At 39.9% G+C, this 21275-nt stretch overlaps 1 protein-coding gene across 15 annotated transcripts in view; it reads left to right on the top strand.

The window, feature by feature from the left end:
* LOC138139832 (agrin-like) overlaps positions 1-21275 on the top strand; it is a 149121-nt gene that overhangs the window by 126484 nt on the left and 1362 nt on the right. For 6 of the 15 annotated variants that reach the window (XM_069060358.1, XM_069060355.1, XM_069060357.1 and 3 more), the window contains 24 exons: positions 4233-4442; positions 9917-10153; positions 10675-10890; positions 11353-11781; positions 12229-12329; positions 12559-12676; positions 13114-13353; positions 13450-13776; positions 13854-14006; positions 14060-14323; positions 14385-14531; positions 14587-14717; positions 14779-14887; positions 14938-15195; positions 15322-15501; positions 15555-16119; positions 16942-17309; positions 19323-19566; positions 19627-19791; positions 19852-20135; positions 20189-20261; positions 20312-20455; positions 20850-21032; positions 21080-21234. In XM_069060358.1, coding sequence (XP_068916459.1) covers positions 4233-4442; positions 9917-10153; positions 10675-10890; positions 11353-11781; positions 12229-12329; positions 12559-12676; positions 13114-13353; positions 13450-13776; positions 13854-14006; positions 14060-14323; positions 14385-14531; positions 14587-14717; positions 14779-14887; positions 14938-15195; positions 15322-15501; positions 15555-16119; positions 16942-17309; positions 19323-19566; positions 19627-19791; positions 19852-20135; positions 20189-20261; positions 20312-20455; positions 20850-21032; positions 21080-21234 — 5301 coding nt within the window. The remainder of the gene's footprint in view (positions 1-4232; positions 4443-9916; positions 10154-10674; positions 10891-11352; positions 11782-12228; positions 12330-12558; positions 12677-13113; positions 13354-13449; positions 13777-13853; positions 14007-14059; positions 14324-14384; positions 14532-14586; positions 14718-14778; positions 14888-14937; positions 15196-15321; positions 15502-15554; positions 16120-16941; positions 17310-19322; positions 19567-19626; positions 19792-19851; positions 20136-20188; positions 20262-20311; positions 20456-20849; positions 21033-21079; positions 21235-21275) is intronic. The other 9 variants (XM_069060364.1, XM_069060362.1, XM_069060363.1 and 6 more) reach the window with 5 other exon arrangements.

Genomic DNA, 21275 nt, shown 5'->3' with positions numbered 1-21275 from the left:
AGGTGTGTGTATCTCAACTATTGGGAATTACTCGAAGTGTTACCGTCACGAAATGTCTCTTAAGGGAAACATGCGGTATTTTAGTATACAGAAGCTTTTGATATATAGTGAGACGTGCGTTTAATTAATCACACACGACCCCCCATCTACCAAGCGAACATGTACATTTTCTGAGAAATGCATCACTTTACGATACGCAAACAACCCCAACCCCTTTAACTAAAAACCGGCACTCACGCGTACATATCCTAGGACCTAGGTTATTAAATCAGAAAACGGAAAGAATCATTTAAGTCCTATTGCGGACGGTTTATTAAATTTCGTTTATACCTCATATCAATTTCCTTTCCCGATGCTGTTTTTATTTTTATGCACGAAATTTAATATTAATGCTGGTCACGACTGAGCCCGCCTGTCTCCAGGCCGAACAACGACAAAATTATGCGCTACTTTTCGAAAGAAATAAGAAACTTCCATCCACACGACTCTCACCAATACCAACGATTATTCCCTCAACCCTTGATTGCCTAAATTTATTAAACTAAAACAAAGTTCTCTAATCCAATAAAATCAACTTAAAGCTCTGATAGTCTTATCCTTCCTATTTATTAATGGGATTAATTATCTCTTCAGAGTCTTTAATATTGTTTGAACAAGTTAATTAATACGGTTGCTGGCAAGCTTTCATTCAGTGTCCTAATTAAATATTGTAATCCAACTAAGACCCGTTTTATTGAAGACACATTGGTCACTAATAAACTTGAACAGAGAATCGGTCCACTGCCACTCTCAATTCCGATCAAATCTCTCCGAACATTTTTGTTTTAAATCACGAACTAAACTCAGCCACAAATCAATCACTAGACTCGATCAATTTCCGAAAAAAACAATCACTACAGAACCGGATTTCACATTTCGGTCAACTCACCGTAAACCGAACACAAACACGACTAAAATATTTTTTTTCTCCTTATAAAAAAATTCTTATTGCGGAAGTTTCTACGGATCCACCCCTGCTTCGTAATATAGCATATAAAGAAGTCTCGAGATCTAACCAATTTATAGAGATGATACACCACGCCAAAATAAGGGGTTTTCGCCTTTCAAATCATCAACCGTTCGTATAAAAATGCCAGTCATTTACCCTCCTCGCCTCAATTTATGCCGAATGAAGAAACTCCAACACCAATATCTGATGAGACTGGCACATCAGCCTTAATAGTGTTAATTGATCGGTATTAGCACGATTAAATGTGGACGAGCAGAATTCCCACAGTCGAATTCGAATCAAAATACACTGTGTAAATCGGAAACACGCACAATGCTATTAAAGACGTTTACTCAGAACTCATCCACTTGACTGTCGGAGCTCGTCAAGGATCTCTACTAGGTCTTCTGTGTTTACGCCGATTCAAGTGGGAATATAAAAAATTTGCAATAACTACGTTTCATACGGTGACAATACAGTTACTGATAACGCATGTTACGTTCACATCTCGACGAAAGTGGATCCCCTTGTGAAAAAGTCTTTCCTTTAATCCCCCATTATTTATTTATTTGTTTTTCGTGATAAACTCGACGTTCTTTCGGTTTGCTATGCACGTGTTCCACCAAAATATGAAGTGTACCATGTCACATTGAATTTTTAAAAGTAATATCTCGACAAAAATCGTATCGGATCTTGAATGAAGACACATGGCACCTGAGGGAGATATCTGGATACAGTCTTGTAATTTGACATATCTCAGAATTCCACAAGCTCTACATACCACTCACCTGCGTTGATATGTCTAGCATGCTGATGCTTGTTAAATGACATTTATGTCAGGGAGAATAGACGTGCGTCATTTCAACCCTAGAAACAAATATTTCACCTAATACGCGGCATTCATATGTAAGCCCACGGTTTCCGTGCAAGATTAATCTATTTTATGTTATAACCGAATCAATTTGCATATTTGGTGTTTAAATATTAAAATTATTAATACAAATAGTAGAGTTTGTTTAATAACGCAGCAAATAACGGTTAATTTCCCTCACTAATGTTTATGTATAATATATAAGTAAACGGACAGGATTTATCACGGGTAGAGCGCTGAATAAAACAGAGATTCAACAATAGAGGATTAGCAAGAAAATTAGTGTGGTCAGGACCAGGCGAGCTCCTCTCATGGATCATTTATTAAATACATTTTTGGCGACCTCCGGTAGTCCTCTTGATCAAAATACACTCCAATGGAAGCTGCTAACTAACATTGTCATAAAATTTCACCGGTCAAGTGAAGTTAAGCGCGACAAGACCGAGTCCCTAATGGAAGAATTGCCCACATTTGAAGAACTTTCGCCACAGAAAAGGTAGAATCATACTTACAAGTTATTTTTACACACAATAAGGTTCCAAAGTTTTCTAACAACGCTGCGGAACACATAGATTATTTACTCGCCAAAACCTACATCTGCAAGAGTTCTCTTATCAAGAATTTTTATCAAACGAACCCATTCCGTAACTACTCTTTACATACTAATCCCGGCTGTAAATTAAATCATTCTCTAATATGAAAAATAAACGACCTAATCGATATTGTATGCCACACATACGAGAATTGCATTAAGAACTTTCATTTGATTAAACGATTCATTTTAAATATGTGCGTTCATTGAATCACTAACGTCCGGCCACGTTAATTGGAATATGCAAGTTTCATAACCTTAATTATTATATATTCTTGTTGCCGTAATGTGTGTAGCTCTAGCAGCCAGTTTATATTAAATGTAGTTTTTAAAATTACTGGATAAATCGATTTTTATAGTACATACACGAGTTTTACCAACCCGGCGCATCCACCATTTTTAAAATTCAATTATTTTTTCCCTCTTTACTCTAACATAGTTTTCGTTCACATTGAAAGCACTCTTGATTTACGTCTCCAGATAAAAACCATCCCTAATTCTATTAATTAACTACTACGGAAAGAATATAACAGAATAAAAAATATGGAAAAATTAAAACGCTCCAAATTTTATTTACTTTACTTATTAATTAGTCGATATAATTTCATATCACGGAAATTAAACGTAAACAAAAAAAAATATTACAAATAAGTTGTTTACCTTTATTAGAAAAAATATCAGCTTTGTTTATATCGGGCCTTCAAATAAATATATATTTAGAGTAGGCGTAGGAGACATTCTAATTCTTTTAACAGTGTAAAGTAATTTTTGTAGGTAACCAATTATTCTCCGGAGTTGCATAGTATGCATAGTAAGCTTTTTCCTAATTTCATATTGTCATATTCCGTGGAGTGAAAATAGAGAGAATGCACTACAAAAATTAAAAATATTTTCTAACCTAATTTTATTTCGTTAAAATGTCATTTTCTACGCTGGAAAAATGTTGCAAACAATTGAATTTCCATAGGTTGCTCTAAATATAAATTTATTTGAAGGCCCGTTACATATAATATATAGAGATATGTAAATGCTTTATTTATCAAGCCAAAATAAGTACCAAAAACACAAACAAGAGTTTACAGAAAATCAAATTAAATTGTTAATAAGATTTCTCTGAAAATTTTGTCGGAAATGTTATAGTTAAAAGGTTTGTACGAACTGTTTTGTAATTTTAACAAATGTAAAATATTACTTGTTGCATTCTCATATTACTACTTCAAATTCTTCTTGTAAGTACAAATCAATATCTGCCCATATAATTTCCTTGTTTTCATAATTAATTAGCAATTAACATGGTACGACAGACTTTATTTGTGGGAATAAATGGAATAATAAAAGAAAACGATTGCTTGTTATTTTCACAATTTCTGCTAATATTTGAGGTGGTAAATTACTGATACATTATTAAATTACTGATGATTTCCCGATAAATTGTTGAATAATTGACCATTACTGTGGTGTTCTTCAAACAAATGAAACATTTGCAGGAAACACAGCAATTATTTTTTCTTTCGATTAAGTGAGTGAAATGTTTCACAGAAATTGTGTCGTGTAGTAAATAATGCAGACAACAAATAAAAATTCAACCGACACAAAATGACCTCGTTAAAAATATATTTTCAAATAAATCTCATTAATGAATGATGAATAGTTGTGTGCATTTTGTATTGAAAGATCACGCAATTGTATTTTTATTGGTGGTTATCAAAAATGCACAAACTAGTGATACTAACTCCCCCTTGCACGTTACTAACGCTAATACTAACACTATTTCCTTGTAGAACCCTGCGAGAAAACATTTTGCGCTTGGGGGGCCCAGTGTGTGGCAGGCCCTGATGGTCGTGCCCTCTGCCAGTGTCCGACCCACTGCAAGCAGAAGGTCGACCTTGTCTGTGGAACTGATGGAAAGACCTACGCTAATCACTGTCAACTTCGTGTGGCATCTTGCAAAGCTCGCCTTAACACCAGGGTTAAACACGCTGGGGAATGTGGTAAGCGTAATTTTGACAAGTAAAAACCCTGCATGTTTTGCTTATTTTGCATGTAACAGCTTGGACGAAACCATTAAAAAAATATTTGCTTGTAGAACAAGACCGTGCAAATTGTCTGCCGCATTAATTGCTTCATGCATCCAGATTATAGATTCGGCAGGCCCAAACTGCCGCCTAAATTAAGCGAACTGGAGCGAGTCGTATTTCAGGAATGGAAGTGACACGTTTGCGCATTTTTCGTGGTGCAACTAATCCGAGTCCCCTTCAATCAATACGATTTTTGAGAAAATTAGTCAGTCTGAAATGTAGGCGTTCGGATCTGGTCTTTTTCAATGTTTCGTCTGCTGAAATTAGAGATTTATTCGGGTGCCGAAAGCGTCTAAAACCGAAATCCCACATTTCTCATTTAATCTGACCAAGTGAAGAGTAAATAATTATACTTGTGTATTAAATTGCGCATTGCAAATAACAATAATGGTGAGGAAGTGTGGGATTTTCATTTGTAGACATAAAACTGCAACTCGTGTCGGTTTAATAAACAAAACATTTTATCACCTAGTGATTGTCAAACTTTGTGTATTGTCGCAAGTTTGTTAGTTATGTTCATATAAATTATCACACGGAGCAAGTTAGATATGTACAGTATTTTATAAACAAAGCGTAGTCTTTGTTGGTGTATTTAACACGAATAAATTGTTAATGTAATTAGTGCAATATATCTTTATAAACAAAAAGCTCACACTAACACTAAACTGGGTCGGTTTGTTCGACAAATATTTCCCTGGCAAATTTCACTTTATACTTTAATCAAATTCTTCCGCCGACAGTATTTTAAACGATATGAAATGAAAAAAGTTTTCTTTCGCATTTGTCAAACCAGATACATTTATTTGGCACCGTTCCAGCACAATGTCAGCACAGGTTTTAAATAACACACTTACCCGAAAAAGTTGTAAATTAACAATATCCAAAATCAATTCTTTTAACTGCTGTCACATCTAATTGAATCAACGTTTAATTAAATTTTAACCAAATGAAATTTACGTTTAGTCACAACAAAAATTCTATCTCTGCCTCCCTTCATTGTATCCTAAAATATAGAAACCCATGTAAAGCCTAAGAGAAAGGGGTGAGTTATCGATATTCTCCAACGAAATTACCCAAATAAAAGCTAAAACCGTTTAACAATGAGGATTAGAAGTATCAAAGCTTAAACCCAGGTTTTACGCACTCATATCAAAAAGACGACTCGAAATATATGATTCTCTGATTTGAAACCGAGAACTTCGTGTTGCACAATTATTATGAAAACATGTTTCTCATTACTCTATACATTCAAATGAAAACACAGAAATGTGGTCCTTGTAGCACCGAATGTATTCCTGTATCTCGTTATTTTGACAGAATGCATCATCAAACGAGTCGCACTATCAGATCTTTGTAGGTAATAAATTGTGACATTTGTCCCATGAGATCGTGCATCATTTTGTTGGAAAGTACCAGTTACATTTGTAAGTGATAACAAAAATTGTGTGATTATTTAGATCGGAGACACATTTAGAAGTAAATTGGATTGTCACGTTTTTTTACTCTGTAATGTTGGTCTACCTTCGTTAAATTTCGCACAAAAAGTTGTGTTCGTTTTTAAATAATGCGTTAGGTGTGGTGAGGGATGTTTCGAATTCCATAAATTTCTCCGTTAATTTAGTTTCCAAATGGGCGTTTAAAAATTAATTCAGCCATGTCGCCTTCCTAACCCAAAATGTATTTGTCAAGTTACGTATATCACTAGGACATTGTTCATCTGACAAATGTAACGTCGATGATAATGAGCGTTTGTGGTGATTACAAATCCGAGAATGTAACTTTAATGGAGATATAAAATACTTCAGTTAATCCGCTTAGAAGTCGTAACATCTTAAACTCATTAGTGAAAATTCGAAGGGTGTAATCTTATTATATGATGAAAAAGTGTAACGATGACCATCTCTTGAGTTTTGAACATATTTTCTAGAGATAATGCCAAATATGTGAGGCTCTCATTTCCCTCGAGAGTAAACAGGCACTATTTCTCGACTCGCAGGTCCTTAAATGGATAGTTACTGCCCAGCGTGTGACCTCGTAAAAATATTATCTCGTTATAAAGGACCTAGAAGGGAATTATCTCTTCTTACATTTCCCTATATATAAACATTTAAACAGCCGGAACTCTATCAAACCCTCACCAATATTACCGCAAGCGCTTCATATTAGAAGCAGCCCCAAGATTTATCGCCACATATTGATTTCAATTAATTCCATAAATACGCAACCATTGCGATTTATTTCTCATAAAAGTTTCCCAAGACTAATAGCAGATTTATGCAAAAAAAAACACAAAACAAACAACACGAAAAAGAAAAATTATTAGGCGACATTCGCTGAATATTAAATATTTTACCCTACAAATTAAACATTTCGTTGACACGCAGATGCTCAGTCGCTGAAAATCCATCACATAAATTAATGGTTTTTTACCCTACCGTTTTTTAATAAGTTAGCAACTTTATATAGGTTCGAGCGTTTCACACGTATTGACACATTTTTCAAACCAATCGCACAAAATAAAATATCTCCTAAGTTCAAGCGCATTACAAACCGTATTGATTAAAAAATAATTGCATTCTCAGTCGAAACCTAATAAACGTAATATCAAAGCAAAATTGATTTCGGTGCAATATGTCAGCTTCTCGTCCACCCAAAAATAAAATGGAACTTTTGGGTATTATTTACCGGTTCTTTGTCGAGTCACCAACGATAAATTTTCATGCAGCTGAAACCTAGCTATTTACTTCGATTAGCATAATTTCAGGTCCTTTTACTTCTCAAATTACACACAGTAATTCGAGATTTATTTCTTTTAAATCTATCCAATCGTTCGAGTAATTTTGTCTATTACGTGCGGTAGAGTCATGGCGGAAATGGAATTCTGCGTCCTTTGATTTTTCAAAATGTTCCTTCGATCTGTAATTCCACTTTTCCAATGTTGCAAGCGATAGATTTCCTTTTACTTCAATATGGAAATGACAACAACCACCTGCCGCTCTATCATATATTTGCTCTCAATAGGTTCCATTAAATACCCCGATCAGCTGTGTGGTTCTCATTTCCTCTTCTTAATCATTTGCTTGTAATTTCATCACATCCTTTCGCCTTTCGATTTCTCACCACCCACAAAATCTTTCAACAGCAGCGTACCTTCTATTGGGAGTTCCTCCGGTTGCAGTCTTATTAGTTTTGAAATTCCTGGAACAGAGTTTTAGATCTGGTTAGTTACGAATTAAATTTGACGTTTTTGTTTTGTCGATCAATGTATGCACATATTTGTTAGGAATTCTTTTCCGAGTGAATCTACTATCTCGTCTTGTGAGAGCACGGCCATACGCTTCACTGATGGCATAAAGAACCCAATAACTACATTTTTAACTTTATTCAGGTATAAGTAACGGTAGAAGAGCGTTCCAAACCGGAGTAGATGTTTTTAGAAAAAGAATTTACAAAACTTTAATAGCGCACGACTGAAACCTAATTCCTCAGAAGATTTTGACGCTACAGAATATATTTCCAGATGACAAACGTATCGTTCATTTTAACGGAAACTAATCTCGTTAATTTTATTTATACATAATTATCGTTACCATAACGTTTGTAATTGTTGAATGTTATTACGATAAGGAAGACCGCATAAGACAATATTACGTTAATTAGCTGCTCGACTTGCATATTATGTCAGTCTTGAAAATGTTCATTTAGCTGCTCATCTTAATTTTAGATTAAAAAGTTAGAGAAGATGGTAATTATAAAGTGCAGAGCGGAGACTGCTTGAATATTTACCAACTCATTTATTCAAATCGATGTGAATAAACACGTCTCTTTTAGATAACATACACATTTTTTATCCCTTTTCATTATTCAAATTTATGGAATTTCAGCTTGGCTTTGCATAACACACAACATTTGCTCAACTTTTATTACGAACATTTCGAACAAAACTGTTCCAATGTCTCGCCCGAGCAACTATTTTTTAAATAGACCAGTGGCGGGGACGAAGTTAGGTCTCCGCACCGACCGATTCTTTTCAACATTTGAAACGGGTCAATTATGCCCGGACAAATCGCACAAAATGTTAAGAGAAGAATGGAAGGTAAAGGTTAAGTTGAGCGAGGGGTGTAGGGCCGTCCCGTGTTTTTAGGTCGAGAACGAACGCTTAATAATTTGGAGTTATTAATTTTGGGGTGTTGGTCCCATAAGTTCGTTATTAGTATAAGTCTGGAAAAAGTTTTAATGTTTTTGCTTTGTCGGAGCGAAAGTTGGGTCACAAACCTTCTGGTGGATGCCATCTATCAAAGGAGCAAGTTTTTCAAGTGAGTGTTAACAGCGTTTTTGAAATATTGCATTAAACTGGTGGCAAGGTACTATAAAAAGCCTATTTACGTCTAAAAGTAAGACAGATAGCCGCGCCAGGTAGAATTTGTAGTAGATTATAGTAATTCGTCAGAACAAAGCAAAACGTCGCTGGCCACCTACGCGACATTGTAATCTCTTGTGGTGGTTTGCCGAACTTAAAATCAATATGGCGCCTGCTCTGCTGTGTGCAGTCGACGCTACCTGCAGTGCAAGTTAGTCTGTTTCAAAGCCGAAGCACAGGATACTTACCTCAGTGACGTTTAGACCCCTGTGCTGTTCGCGCGTTCGCATTACGTCGTAATCGATCGTCCTCCTTCGTACAGTATCGTGTCCTGAAATGTGTCTGGATCTAGTCCTTACACACCACTCGAATTAAGCAGAGACGTACACTCCTTGCACCTGTTTACATTATACATGGCCCAAGAATAGGACGCTTTTTTGATACATTTCATCACCCGAAACTATCGTTGAAACTCTTTCAATATTTCACGCTGAAACTAAGAGTTCGCTCGTACTTAGCCACCAGTCTAGGAACTTTTCAGGAACAAAAAATATTTTTACATATAACATATTTCACCATCTCGAGAGCACGTCTTGCATTATTTGCCACCCAAGAGAGTCATTTTTATAATAAATGTTTTTGTTATTAACCCGACTCGAATCGTCGTAGTCAGATCCCAATTAAACTTTCCGATGAGATATAGCCAAGTTAGCCACTAGTTTTTAATTATTGACTCAGGACGATCCTGTGATAAATTCTTCCATAGAAAAATATACAAACATATATCGTATCGATGGCTTGTTTAAAATTAAAAATAAATTACTTGTCGTTGTTAATATTAATAAACAGTCGCATTGACATATCGGTATGTTGCTACGTATTCCCCAAGGGTAAGTGGAAAGTTTCGAACTTCCTCCTTAGCTGAAAATGCGCATGGCCGAAAGTCTACATGTGTTGGTCGAAATATCAATTTGAAACGTATTTAAGTCGAATTCGATTGATATGCATGTACTTTTTTCCCTTTCAGAGCAAAGCGATCCGTGTAGAGACAAGCAATGCGGTTTTGGGGCACGATGTGTGGTCTCCCCTGATGGCCGCAATGCCAGCTGCGTCTGTCCGGATAAATGCCCCAGCTATGGAGATCACACCACCTCTCGTCCAGTATGTGGAAGCGACGGGATCGACTATAGAAACCAATGCGAACTCCAAAGAGCCGCTTGCACTTCCAACACAAACATCACCGTCAAGTTTTCGGGGAAGTGCGGTGAGTGTCAATAACGTCGCAGAAACTTTCTTATTCCACTTTTAATAGAACAAGTTTTAAGGATCCACCCCGTCCGAATTTCCGTCTCTCTAAATAAAAAATATATTTTTTAATAACAAATGAGGCCGGAATGTATTCACTTTACAAGAAATCTGGCGCGCTAAACATACTATACAAAATGATATTTTAAATGCTTTAAAGTATATAAGTTCGGCTGAAACTTTTTTATAGAAGTTGAGATAGCTGGAAATTTTTTCAACTTTTTCATTTTAACTTTTCCGAGGCTAAGACTCGCATCAGCGAGCAACTGGCAATCGCTTTAAGACAAAACGGTTTACGCCGTCGTGCACAATTACATAATTAAATTGGGAAAAACTACAGATCGGAAATGGAATTAATTGGCCTTTTAGCGAATTGTCCGGATACTTGCACTAAATATTCCACGCCGACCGTAAATATTCCAGTTAAACGTGCCTAATTGACCCCTCGGCCACTTAATTCATTGTTTTAAATTGCTCTAGATCCTTGCGCCGGGGTGGAATGTGCAGAACCCGAAGTATGTCAGTTGGACGAGCATCGCAACCCTGTGTGTAGATGCGGAGACAGCTGCCCTCTTGAATTCACCCCCGTTTGTGGATCGGACGGAAAAACCTACTCCAACGAGTGCACGCTGCGACAGGAAGCCTGCAGGGCCCGGAAAAACCTCAATATCATATATCGTGGAAAATGCAGTTCAGGTTCATCTCCCACACTTTTCCTTTTATTCGTTTCGCTTCCGTCCCATTCAAACAAACACCCCCACATTTTAATCACTTTCTAAACAAATTCCATCTTCGAGTCGAGTAAAAACCGAACTACCGCATCAATTAACATTACCGACCGCTCATCCCGTGTCTATCACCGGACTAATCAATTTCAACAGTCTACTACGGATGAAGATTACCGAAAACCATACAGAAAATATCTTTTCCGAACCTGGAGGAGTGTTCGGTATCGAGTCGTTATTAGTGTGGCATTATCGAAGGGTTGCGCCAATAAAAGACGGCCGAAGACGGAGTTTTGTTTAGATTATTGAATGTGGGGATGAAGCGAGGTAAAATGTCATCGGGTGGGGTAATAATAACATTGACGGATAGCGAAGCCATAAATTTGATGGCAATGATTTAAAATTTGCAATATCCATAGGTGGTTTATTGCAGGTATAAATCCGTGCATGAGCGTGCGATGTACTTTGGGGGAAGAATGCGCCATAAATAAATTTGGCATAGCACATTGTCAGTGCCCACCCACGTGTGAGCCCATCATGAGACCCGTCTGTTCGAAAGACGGTCGAACGTTCCCCTCAGATTGCGAACTGAAAAGAGCGGGTTGCCTGACCAGGACCAACATCGAAATATCTTATACGGGGGTGTGCGGAGAAAAGGGCCCCTGCAGCGAGCACGAATGCCAAAACGGGGCGATTTGCGTCGAAAGATTCGATGTAGCCCATTGCGAGTGCCCAGTTTGTCCCGCCGAATTTGAACCTGTCTGCGGGTCTGACGGCATATCCTATGGCAACGAATGTAAGCTAAGACTTGAAGCTTGTAAGCATCCGCGCGATATTGCAGTCCTTTACGACGGTCCTTGTAGTAAGTTTAAAGTTTCATATCTTTACTGCTATATTGGGTAACGTCTTATATTAGTCTTCAAAATAAACAGACACAGTATATTATATAAGTGCCCCAGGGCGCAGTTTTATGCTTCCAGGAAATATCTACATCTCTCGGTCGGATACGTTTGCTTCTGACATTATTTTTACGCATTTCGTCGAACTGGAACGTACAAATACACAAATCCTTTATGCTAAATTTCTCAGAGATTTTCCAAACAAGCTCTTTTTATACAATATTTTCTGTGTACGTTCAGTTCGACTTTATACCGGCAAATGCTTAAAAGCTCCGTGTACGTACATAGTTCAGTTAAAAACGCGTTGCAGGAACGGAGAAAGCTCACGTGTCCGAACCGACTTTTACAGCTTTATACAAAAAATTTGCGACTTCACGAAACTTACATTCGTATTTAATATTTTGTTGCAGACGGTTGCGAAAATAAAAAGTGCGACTTTTACTCTGTTTGCGAACGCGACAGTGCCACGGAGGGACGTTGCGTCTGCCCCAAGACGTGCACCGACCCCAAGGTAAAAATCGTCAACGAATCGAAAAGTGTAATTTGTTTAAATTCACGTTCGAAGTTGACGACGGTCAGCTTTCGCGAAATTTCAGTAATGAAAAAGAGTTTTATTTAAATGAACCCATGTACAGTTGAAACACGTTCCGATTTATTGAAATCCTGTATTTATATTCCGTGCTTGTTCAGATATTACCGGCTAGTGTATAGATGATAGTTAAACACATTTGTTCCCAAAGCTCAACGATGGAACGGTTTGTGGCACAGATGGAGTGACTTACGCAAACGAATGCGAGCTTCGCATGACCTCCTGTAAAATGAAGCAGTACATTTTGGTCGCATATAAGGGAAATTGCGGTGAGTCTAACCACCCTTACATTCGTAATTAATTCGCCATTTCGCAAGTCCACGTCATCTGGAACTAAACAATTCTGGCAGACGAGACTAACACACTCGGGGGCGTAACAAGACAATCCGCAGCCTGATGGAGCGCCAGTCCGCATATGATTTGAATATTTTAGTGGTCGAAAAGAAAACCGGTCGAAGAAGTGGTCGCGAGTTAGGTCAGTTTCGGAGAATATTCGTCCGGTCCAAAGAAGAAGAATGCGACGAGAGACTAATCGAGGAGCAGGGCCGCGGGGGGCGGACTTATTGTTACGGCCCCGATGAAGTTTTCCCGCTGCGAAGAATAATTGTTTCGTTCTGATTAAAATTGTCGAAACAATAGATTTAATAAAGTGGCGCGAGCCGCGGCGGTAAAAATTGTTTGGTAATTGGGCGATAAATAATTTCAGATTTATGCCAGGGAGTGGAATGCAAATATGGGGCTAGATGCGAGGCAGGGGAGTGCGTGTGCCCCACAAATTGCGAGGGCTCCGGTGACGAACCGGTGTGTGCATCAAACATGATGACATTCCCCAACGAGTGCGAGCTGCAGAAAGCGATGTGTTTACAGCCGACAAATTCTCCCCCGTTAAGCGTGGTGTTCTACGGCGACTGTCGCGAAAGGTTTCCAGTGGCGGGATCTCTCAGTAGTAAGTTCTCACAAGTTGTCATGTTCTTGTTTTATACCCCCTTACCGAGCAACCGACTAATGAAACTCATTAACAACGATCTAACATCCTCCCCAGCAACTCTTTCCCCCTTCACGGCCCAGACTAACATCGCCCCGGACCCGGACACGGTCGGTCCGGAGAATACGATCCCGGACTCGTCCTCTGCCGAGAAAGAAGCTTGCCGCGACATTCATTGCGATTTCGAAGCGACGTGCGAGCTAGGTCCGGACAACTTTCCACGCTGCACCTGTCAGTTCGATTGTGCCAGTGCCGCACTCGTTTCTGCCTCCAAACCCGTTTGCGCCTCCGACTTGCGGATCTATCCGTCGTTGTGCGCCATGAAGATGGAAGCGTGTCAAAGGCAGGAGGAGTTGCGGTTGAGGCCACTCGATCTCTGTCAAGGTTTGATTAACACCATACTAATTTCATTCATTACGACTAATTTATCCATTACCCCATCAAATCAAATTTGTACGCAGGAATGGAAGTAAAGCCGTGCAACGGCGAAAAACCATTAACGGACTCCCTCACAGGAAAGGAATTAGATTGCGGAAACGGTCCTAAAAGACAAGACTGCCCGTCCGGCAGCTACTGCCATCAAACAACCCGCTTCTCGAGGTGTTGCCGCAAAGGTAAAATTCTAAAACAGTCGCTGATTCTCATACTGACCAACGCGACTATCCAGATCAGAGCCTCTTGGAACAGAAAAACTGCGAGGACAGTTGGTTCGGGTGCTGTCCAGACGGTAGGACTCCCGCCCAAGGCTTGAATCACGCAGGATGTCCCTCTCTTTGCGGATGTAACAAGCTTGGTTCGTATTCGGACACGTGCGATCCAGAAACGCAACAGTGTCGGTGCAGACCGGGTGTAGGAGGTGCCAAATGTGATCGATGCGAACCTGGATACTGGGGTCTGCCCAAGATATCTTCGGGCCATCACGGTTGCATCCGTAAGTCAGACGATTCGTTGGCAAAGACCCAACAGAAGGACGTAACGATGATGTTCTTTAGCTTGCGGTTGCTCCACTTTCGGATCGGTCCGCGACGATTGCGAGCAGATGACGGGGAGATGCGTGTGCAAGCCGGGGGTGCAAGGCCAGAAGTGCACAGTATGCACGAGTCATAACAAAATCTTGGGTCCGAACGGTTGCGTACCAGGTATGAATGATAATGGATTTAAGTGACATATTTCATTTCGATTGAAATTCCACAGCGGATCTGACTACGTCGCCCCCGACGACGTGCAAAGAATTGACTTGTTATTTTGGAGCAACATGCGTCGAACGGGGTGGATTTGCTATATGTGAATGTCATACGGAATGCCCCGAAGAAAATGACGCTCAAGTACGTTCTTAGAATAATGTTTGTGTCATTTATTTATTCCCCGCAAATAAAAATATTGCAGGTCGTGTGTGGAAGTGACGGACAGACGTATCCGTCGTCTTGCGAGTTGCGCCAGGTCGCCTGTAGACTCCAAAAAGACATTGTGGTGCAAGCCTTCGGGACTTGCAAAGGTAAATTAAGCGGATTCTCGAATTCGCAAATTAACGGTGAGATGTTGTAGAAGATATGTTCCCGAGTACCGACTGGCCTGTTCGTCGGTATACCCCGCTCCAATTTACACAACCAGACGATTCAAATTCGCCTTTATCAAAATCGACGAGACATCTACTAGTTCCCGATCCTCGTTACTACTACGAGAGGAGCGGATCTATTATGCGACCCGTTCAAGGAGTCTCTTATCCTGCTGAAACAGATAATAAAGCTGCTTCCGAAATAAACGTATCTGCTACAGGACCTAACGCCATTTACAATACCCGCGGTGAGACTGATATGCCCTAAACGATTGTATAAATAAAAATTAACGTAGACATAATGTAGCTTTCTGCTGTAAACTGTTTCAATAAAATGACTATAAGATAAAAGACGTGTCCTTATCTCCATGTAGGTGGAAACTACGCCCCGGCATACCGTCCGACCCCCGCAACCGTTCGCGTTGTAACAGCCCTCCTAGGCGATCTCTGTTCAGATAACTCCGATTGCATGATAATATATAGCCACTGCGTAGCAGGAGCGTGCACTTGTCTTCCGAATCATTCTGAATCGTCAGATCGACAAGAGTGCATAGGTAAGGGTTTGATGGTTGTCAAGTAGTTCGACGCTCATAACGGTTACTTGCAGCTGATCCTCAACCAAATCCCACCGATGAATACCGGGCGTGTAGCTCATCCCCCTGTCATCAGGCTAGTACTTGTGTTGATCTTCCCGCCGCCACATTCACTTGCGTTTGCGACGCAAACTTTACGGGGTCTCTTTGCGAAACTGAAGTGATTCACAAACAATACGACACACCAGCTTTCCACGGTCGGTCTTACGTCAAACTTAAACCCCTCAAAGCCTACCACAAACTGAGCATCGAAGTCGAATTCAAAACTCACGCTTACGACGGACTCCTCCTGTACAATCAACAAAAATCGGATGGACTCGGAGACTTCGTCTCGCTCGCCCTCGTCGACGGATTCGTCGAGTTCAAGTACAACTTGGGAAACGGACACGTTCTCATTCGTTCCGTCGACAAAATTCAACTAGGATTCTTTCATAGAGTCGTCATCAAGAGGTACCACAGAGACGGCATACTAAAGTTGGACGAAGGAGAAGATGTCGCGGGACAAGCTCGAGGCACTCTCAAAGCTCTCGATCTACTGGAAGATACGTACGTCGGATACGTCCCCACTAACCACACGAGGTATGACCAACCCTTCAAATAAACCAAGCATATTTTCACACGTCATCAACTAGACCTGAACAAACTCTGATAAGCAGTTCTCGCTAATTGTCAAGTTAAAACGAATCCTAAGAAACCACGCGTCGGGTCAAAACTGTCCACACTCCAAAAAATAAATTGACCATAAAATTCGGGAGCGACTGAAGTGCACCACTCCACTTTTGGCAAATGGGAAATTTTTGTTCGAATGTACAATTTTACTTCAAAAAACAAAAGCTAATGGATCTATTGGCTTTTGCCGATGGCGAACCGAGAGCCGATCAGATTTTTGTTTCGACATAAAGGCAGCCGAAATTAAATCTGTTTTTATAAGTTTTGTTGGAACGTATGTCTACATCTAAGACACAAAGAAGTCAAACAGAGGAGTGATTGTGTAATAACTCGAACAATCTGCGATCTCATAAGGAATCCGGGTATTCGAAGTCTTAAAGATGACTTAGTACGCGGCCTCGGGGGTAAACTGTGGCAAAGTAGTTGAGAACGGAGTTGTGTTTGATTAGTTATAGGCAAGTTGATAAAATAGGAACGGCTGTGCGCGTATTTGTGGCTTCTAATCAAATACCGTTCCGTGTTGGTTTATTAATTGAATCAATTATTAAGGGTTTTTTTGGTAAGTTCGTGGACCTTTAGTGTAGGTCGAGTGGGGCGAATTTAGTAATAATTGATCGGAAAGTTTGGCCGTATCGCTCATATGAACTGCTTGGCTCCGGGTTTGTTCATGATTACATGCCTTTTTAATAAGGTCGATCGTATTGTTAATTTATGGATTGTTTTCCGCTCCAGGGTGTATCAAAACATCGGCACCAGCCAGGGTCTGCGGGGCTGCATCAGGAAGCTGAAAATTGGTCGACGACCGGTCGAACTCCACGTCAACAAGGACGATTGGGTGTTGAACACGCGAGGCGTCTCGGAGTGCGGCGAGAGCCCTTGTAAGGCCTCCCCGTGTGCCAACGAGGGCAAATGCGTTTTAATTACACCCGAAACGTACCGTTGCGAATGCGGCCCTCATTACGTAGGCGAATTCTGCGAGAAACCGATCGAGCCCTGTCGCTCGAATCCTTGCAAACATGGATCCACCTGCAAGCCGCTCAATTCGGAAGCTTACATTTGCGAATGTCCACCTGGACGTACCGGATCTCGCTGCGAAATGGGTAAGTTAAACTTTTAATGGCCTCCCGCTTTTATTACCTCAATTTGTTCGAGTACGAGTCGAGTGATCGATGCCTTCGGAAATAAAACGACAACTCCGAAGAACTGGCTCCGATCGCGGTCCGATTCAAAAATTTCGATATTTTCAATATCGTGCACTCGCATTTTCCTCTTCGAATTAACTGCATAATCGCCCGAACAGAAATAGCTCGCCGAGCGAGACGAAATCGGTCAATCGCTCCGTCAACCCCCACTTTTCACCCTCTCAACGGCGATCCCCGAGGAGTGGACTTACGGATTTATCCTTCCTTTTGCCCTTACTTGTTGAAATCTTGACACTCATTGTAATCCTTCCTGCTGCCGAGACCGTATCTCCAAAATTGTTTACTAGCAGGACACGTTATCGCGTATTTTATGAATAAGCGTGGGGAAAGTTGACTTTACGTCCCACCCCCGAAATCACATAAAGTAGGATCTTTAACGGGCGCGTATGTAATCTTATTGTGGAAACATGTCCCAGTTTCCTTATCCACTATTATGAAACCGGCACGATCTTAATAATTGGAGCGTTTCGACGGAGATCGATATGGTGGACAAGGGAAGTTTGCGTGTGCGGATTATGTTAAATTTTCATACATTTATGGCTCAACTTGCTCTACACAATTTGTTAGCAGATAACAAATTATATTAAACCAGAACCGGCCAGACGGTCGAGAACAATTTCTTGCCGGGAGAACTCTGGAAGGGTTACCACCGAATATTACTAGGCGTACAGTTCCGACCGTTTAATCTTACTTATATCCCCTCACGCTGGCAAATTAAAAAACGAAAGAATTATACTTGATACTTTGATACAGTAACTGTAAAAAATAAAAATTTATTGTGAGACGTGCTCGAAATCCTCGTAAACTTCAAAATACATCTGACGTTGATGTTTTTGTTATGGGATAAACTTTTTTTACTCAATAAACTTAACAACAAACAGGAAACTTTCCAGTCATCTAATGATAAATATCCATCTCCATACAAAGAAGACGCGACTCTCAAACAGAACAAGAATCTGATTTGTTCCAAAAAACAAATACTCTACAAAACTGGGATATATCAAAAGTGTACTAAACAAATACTGCAGTATTTTATTATCTGTGTCAAGTTTCAATTTCTTACTCGGCCCCTTTGAGAGAAGAAAATTTCATTCGCCTTTGGTATTTTTGTTATCCCAATAAACAGTAGGAAATTGTCACGACTTTGCTGCACCCGGTATATAAAACACCATTAAGAAACGGCGACTAATCTGAATTACAATTTATGCAAACGAAATAATTGTCTCCGTCCCTAGCTTGTAAACGCAACCACCGCCTTGTATCCCTAATTCGTTATTCACATGACTAGAGTTGAACCAACAAACAAAACAAAATTTATTTAGAAATGATAATGCATTTGGACTTGTGGTCGCCGATACGGACACATACGTGTACAGGAATATTCTCCGATGTGTGGGCAATATGCTTACTCCCTACTCGGCACATGTCCGGACATGTTACTATATTTATCTTGATGTATGTGATTTCTGAAATATATCATTAAATAGTGGTACGAACGATACGTCATGTATTATTATCGATCACGGGAGAAAATTTTAATAGGATAGTTAATAACAGCAGGATAAGTAAAAAATATCTCCCATACACATGTTGTTAAGTCGATAAAGGCGTGTCAACTTAACCGACACTTGTTTCCTTCCGTCATCCCACACGGTGTCAGTCAAAGCTAAGGTGCGTTCTAAAGAATTACAGTTGGTTGGATGAAAATGTAGATTTTTAATTAACACTGATATTTGATCGTTCCTTTGACGAACCACCCCACCGTAATACCATGAAACCCAAGAGGGCGACGTGTGTGCTCTCCCGCATACTAATAGCGTGCGTTGTTTACCAAAACCATATGAATGAATTAAGTGAATGAAATGAATCCTGCATGGGGAGAGTCTGGTATAGATTTTTTTTGTGTTCCAGAAGATAAATATGTGGGCATTGTGAATCCCGAATTCAACGGATCCAGTTACATCAGACTTCCGCGGTTGGAAGGCGTTAGGAAGACATTTTCGATTGAGGTGTATTTCATGCCGAGATCGGCTAATGGCTTAATAATATACAACGGACAAATGAGGAACGGTCGCGGTGATTTCATTTCGTTAAACTTGGCACGTGGTCATTTACAATTTAGATTCAACTTGGGAAGCGGAATAGCGAATTTAACGTGAGTGATTTTTGGCGGAGCTTAGCTTAATTACTGAGAAATATTCCTTAAATGTTGCAGAACTAAAGAGACAGTAAATATTGGGAAGTGGCACTGGGCCCGTATTTTCCGAGACGGACGAGAAGGAATTTTACAATTGGATAATTCTAGCATAGTTCGTGGTTACTCCGGCACGCCACTAACAGAACTTAATCTGGAATTGCCGTTCTACATTGGATCTTTATCGTAATACACTTATTCGGAAAATGGTGTGGTTCGATCATCAGGAGTGTGTGTATGTTTCAGGGCGTGGGATGAAGTGCATCGTTTATCTGGCGCATCTAAAGGATATAAGGGTGTAATACAAAGGATTCTCCTAAATGGAAAACCCCTTCCTATTTCGAGTAAATTGCCGGATTGCTCTTTTGATTCTAATAGGAATGGATGCGCATTCGATGTCGGCTCATATGACGGATTACCATGTCCCATTTCCAAAAATCCTTGCTTAAATAATGGCCTATGTATACCAGAACTCGATCAGTTTATATGCAAATGCCCGCCTAACACAAAGGGAAAATACTGCGAGATATGTAAGATTGCTTTATCCCTTAATTCACAATTTTATCCTACGGAAAAATTCCAGCTCAAGAGGAGACCCCCGCAATTAAATTTAACGGAGCCACTTTTCTCCAATTCAGAAACCGTGGATATAGAAGGTAACTAACTTTTCCCCTAATTAACCCCACTAACCCTCTATCACTAACAGCCATAATTTAACTAACGACGACTACTCGGACAATGAAGAAGACGACGATATCGACACCGTTGAAGACGAAATCGTCGACAACAACACCTATGACAGCTTCGACGACGACGAGTACTATAATTTTGATATTTACGATGCCGGAAGGTAGGCTACTAACCCACTCTTAACACATTTAAAACTGTAACCCAAACCTTCACCCAATATCAATATCACAATTTAATCGAAGACTAGCCCTCGAGCTATGCAACCAGCAATACACTTATATTTGCATTTAGCAGGTCCTAGATAATTAAATGTTGGGTTATTTCACCGATCAGACTAAGTGACGCTTACGAAAAAATCCCATTAGAATGAAACTTTTACGTAGTCGAAAGTAATTATTTTTGACGGTAGTTGCGACGTCGGATTATAAATGTTGGTGATATCTCCTGAAACTTTGAATGCGTTCTTGACAATGACGCGGAGGGGAGTTGGACAAAATCACGCATTAATTTTAATCTGCATTCTGATATTTTATTGAAGAAAACGCATTTTTCAGGAGAAAACCGGAACGAGGCAACAGATACGAAATTAAACTGCGCACGTTCGCAACAGACGCTCTTCTATTATGGAGGAGTAAAAGTAGAAATATCAAAGAAGATTATTTTTCTATAGCAATTGTTAATGGTTATCCTGAAATTAGCTATAATTTAGGGAAACAAGACGTATTTTGGGCAATCAGGTGAGTCGCAACGCGAGCTTTGTCGGGAAATATCGCTTTGTTTCCAGATCGAAAACGAAAATAGACGACGGGAAGTGGCATAAAATTCAGGTGAGAAGACGAAAACGGGTCGGTTTCGTATCAATCGATGGGGAACCACCCATCAAGGGCATATCGAAGTACGGTGCCATTTCGCTAAGGACGAATTCCAAATTGTGGATAGGTATCTGAACTGTAGTTTTGTTTAAAAATGAATTTAACTGA

The sequence above is a fragment of the Tenebrio molitor genome, chromosome X (genome assembly GCF_963966145.1).
Source record: "Tenebrio molitor chromosome X, icTenMoli1.1, whole genome shotgun sequence".
NCBI classification, from domain to species: domain Eukaryota; kingdom Metazoa; phylum Arthropoda; class Insecta; order Coleoptera; family Tenebrionidae; genus Tenebrio; species Tenebrio molitor.
This window is presented reverse-complemented; position numbering and strand designations above follow the sequence as displayed.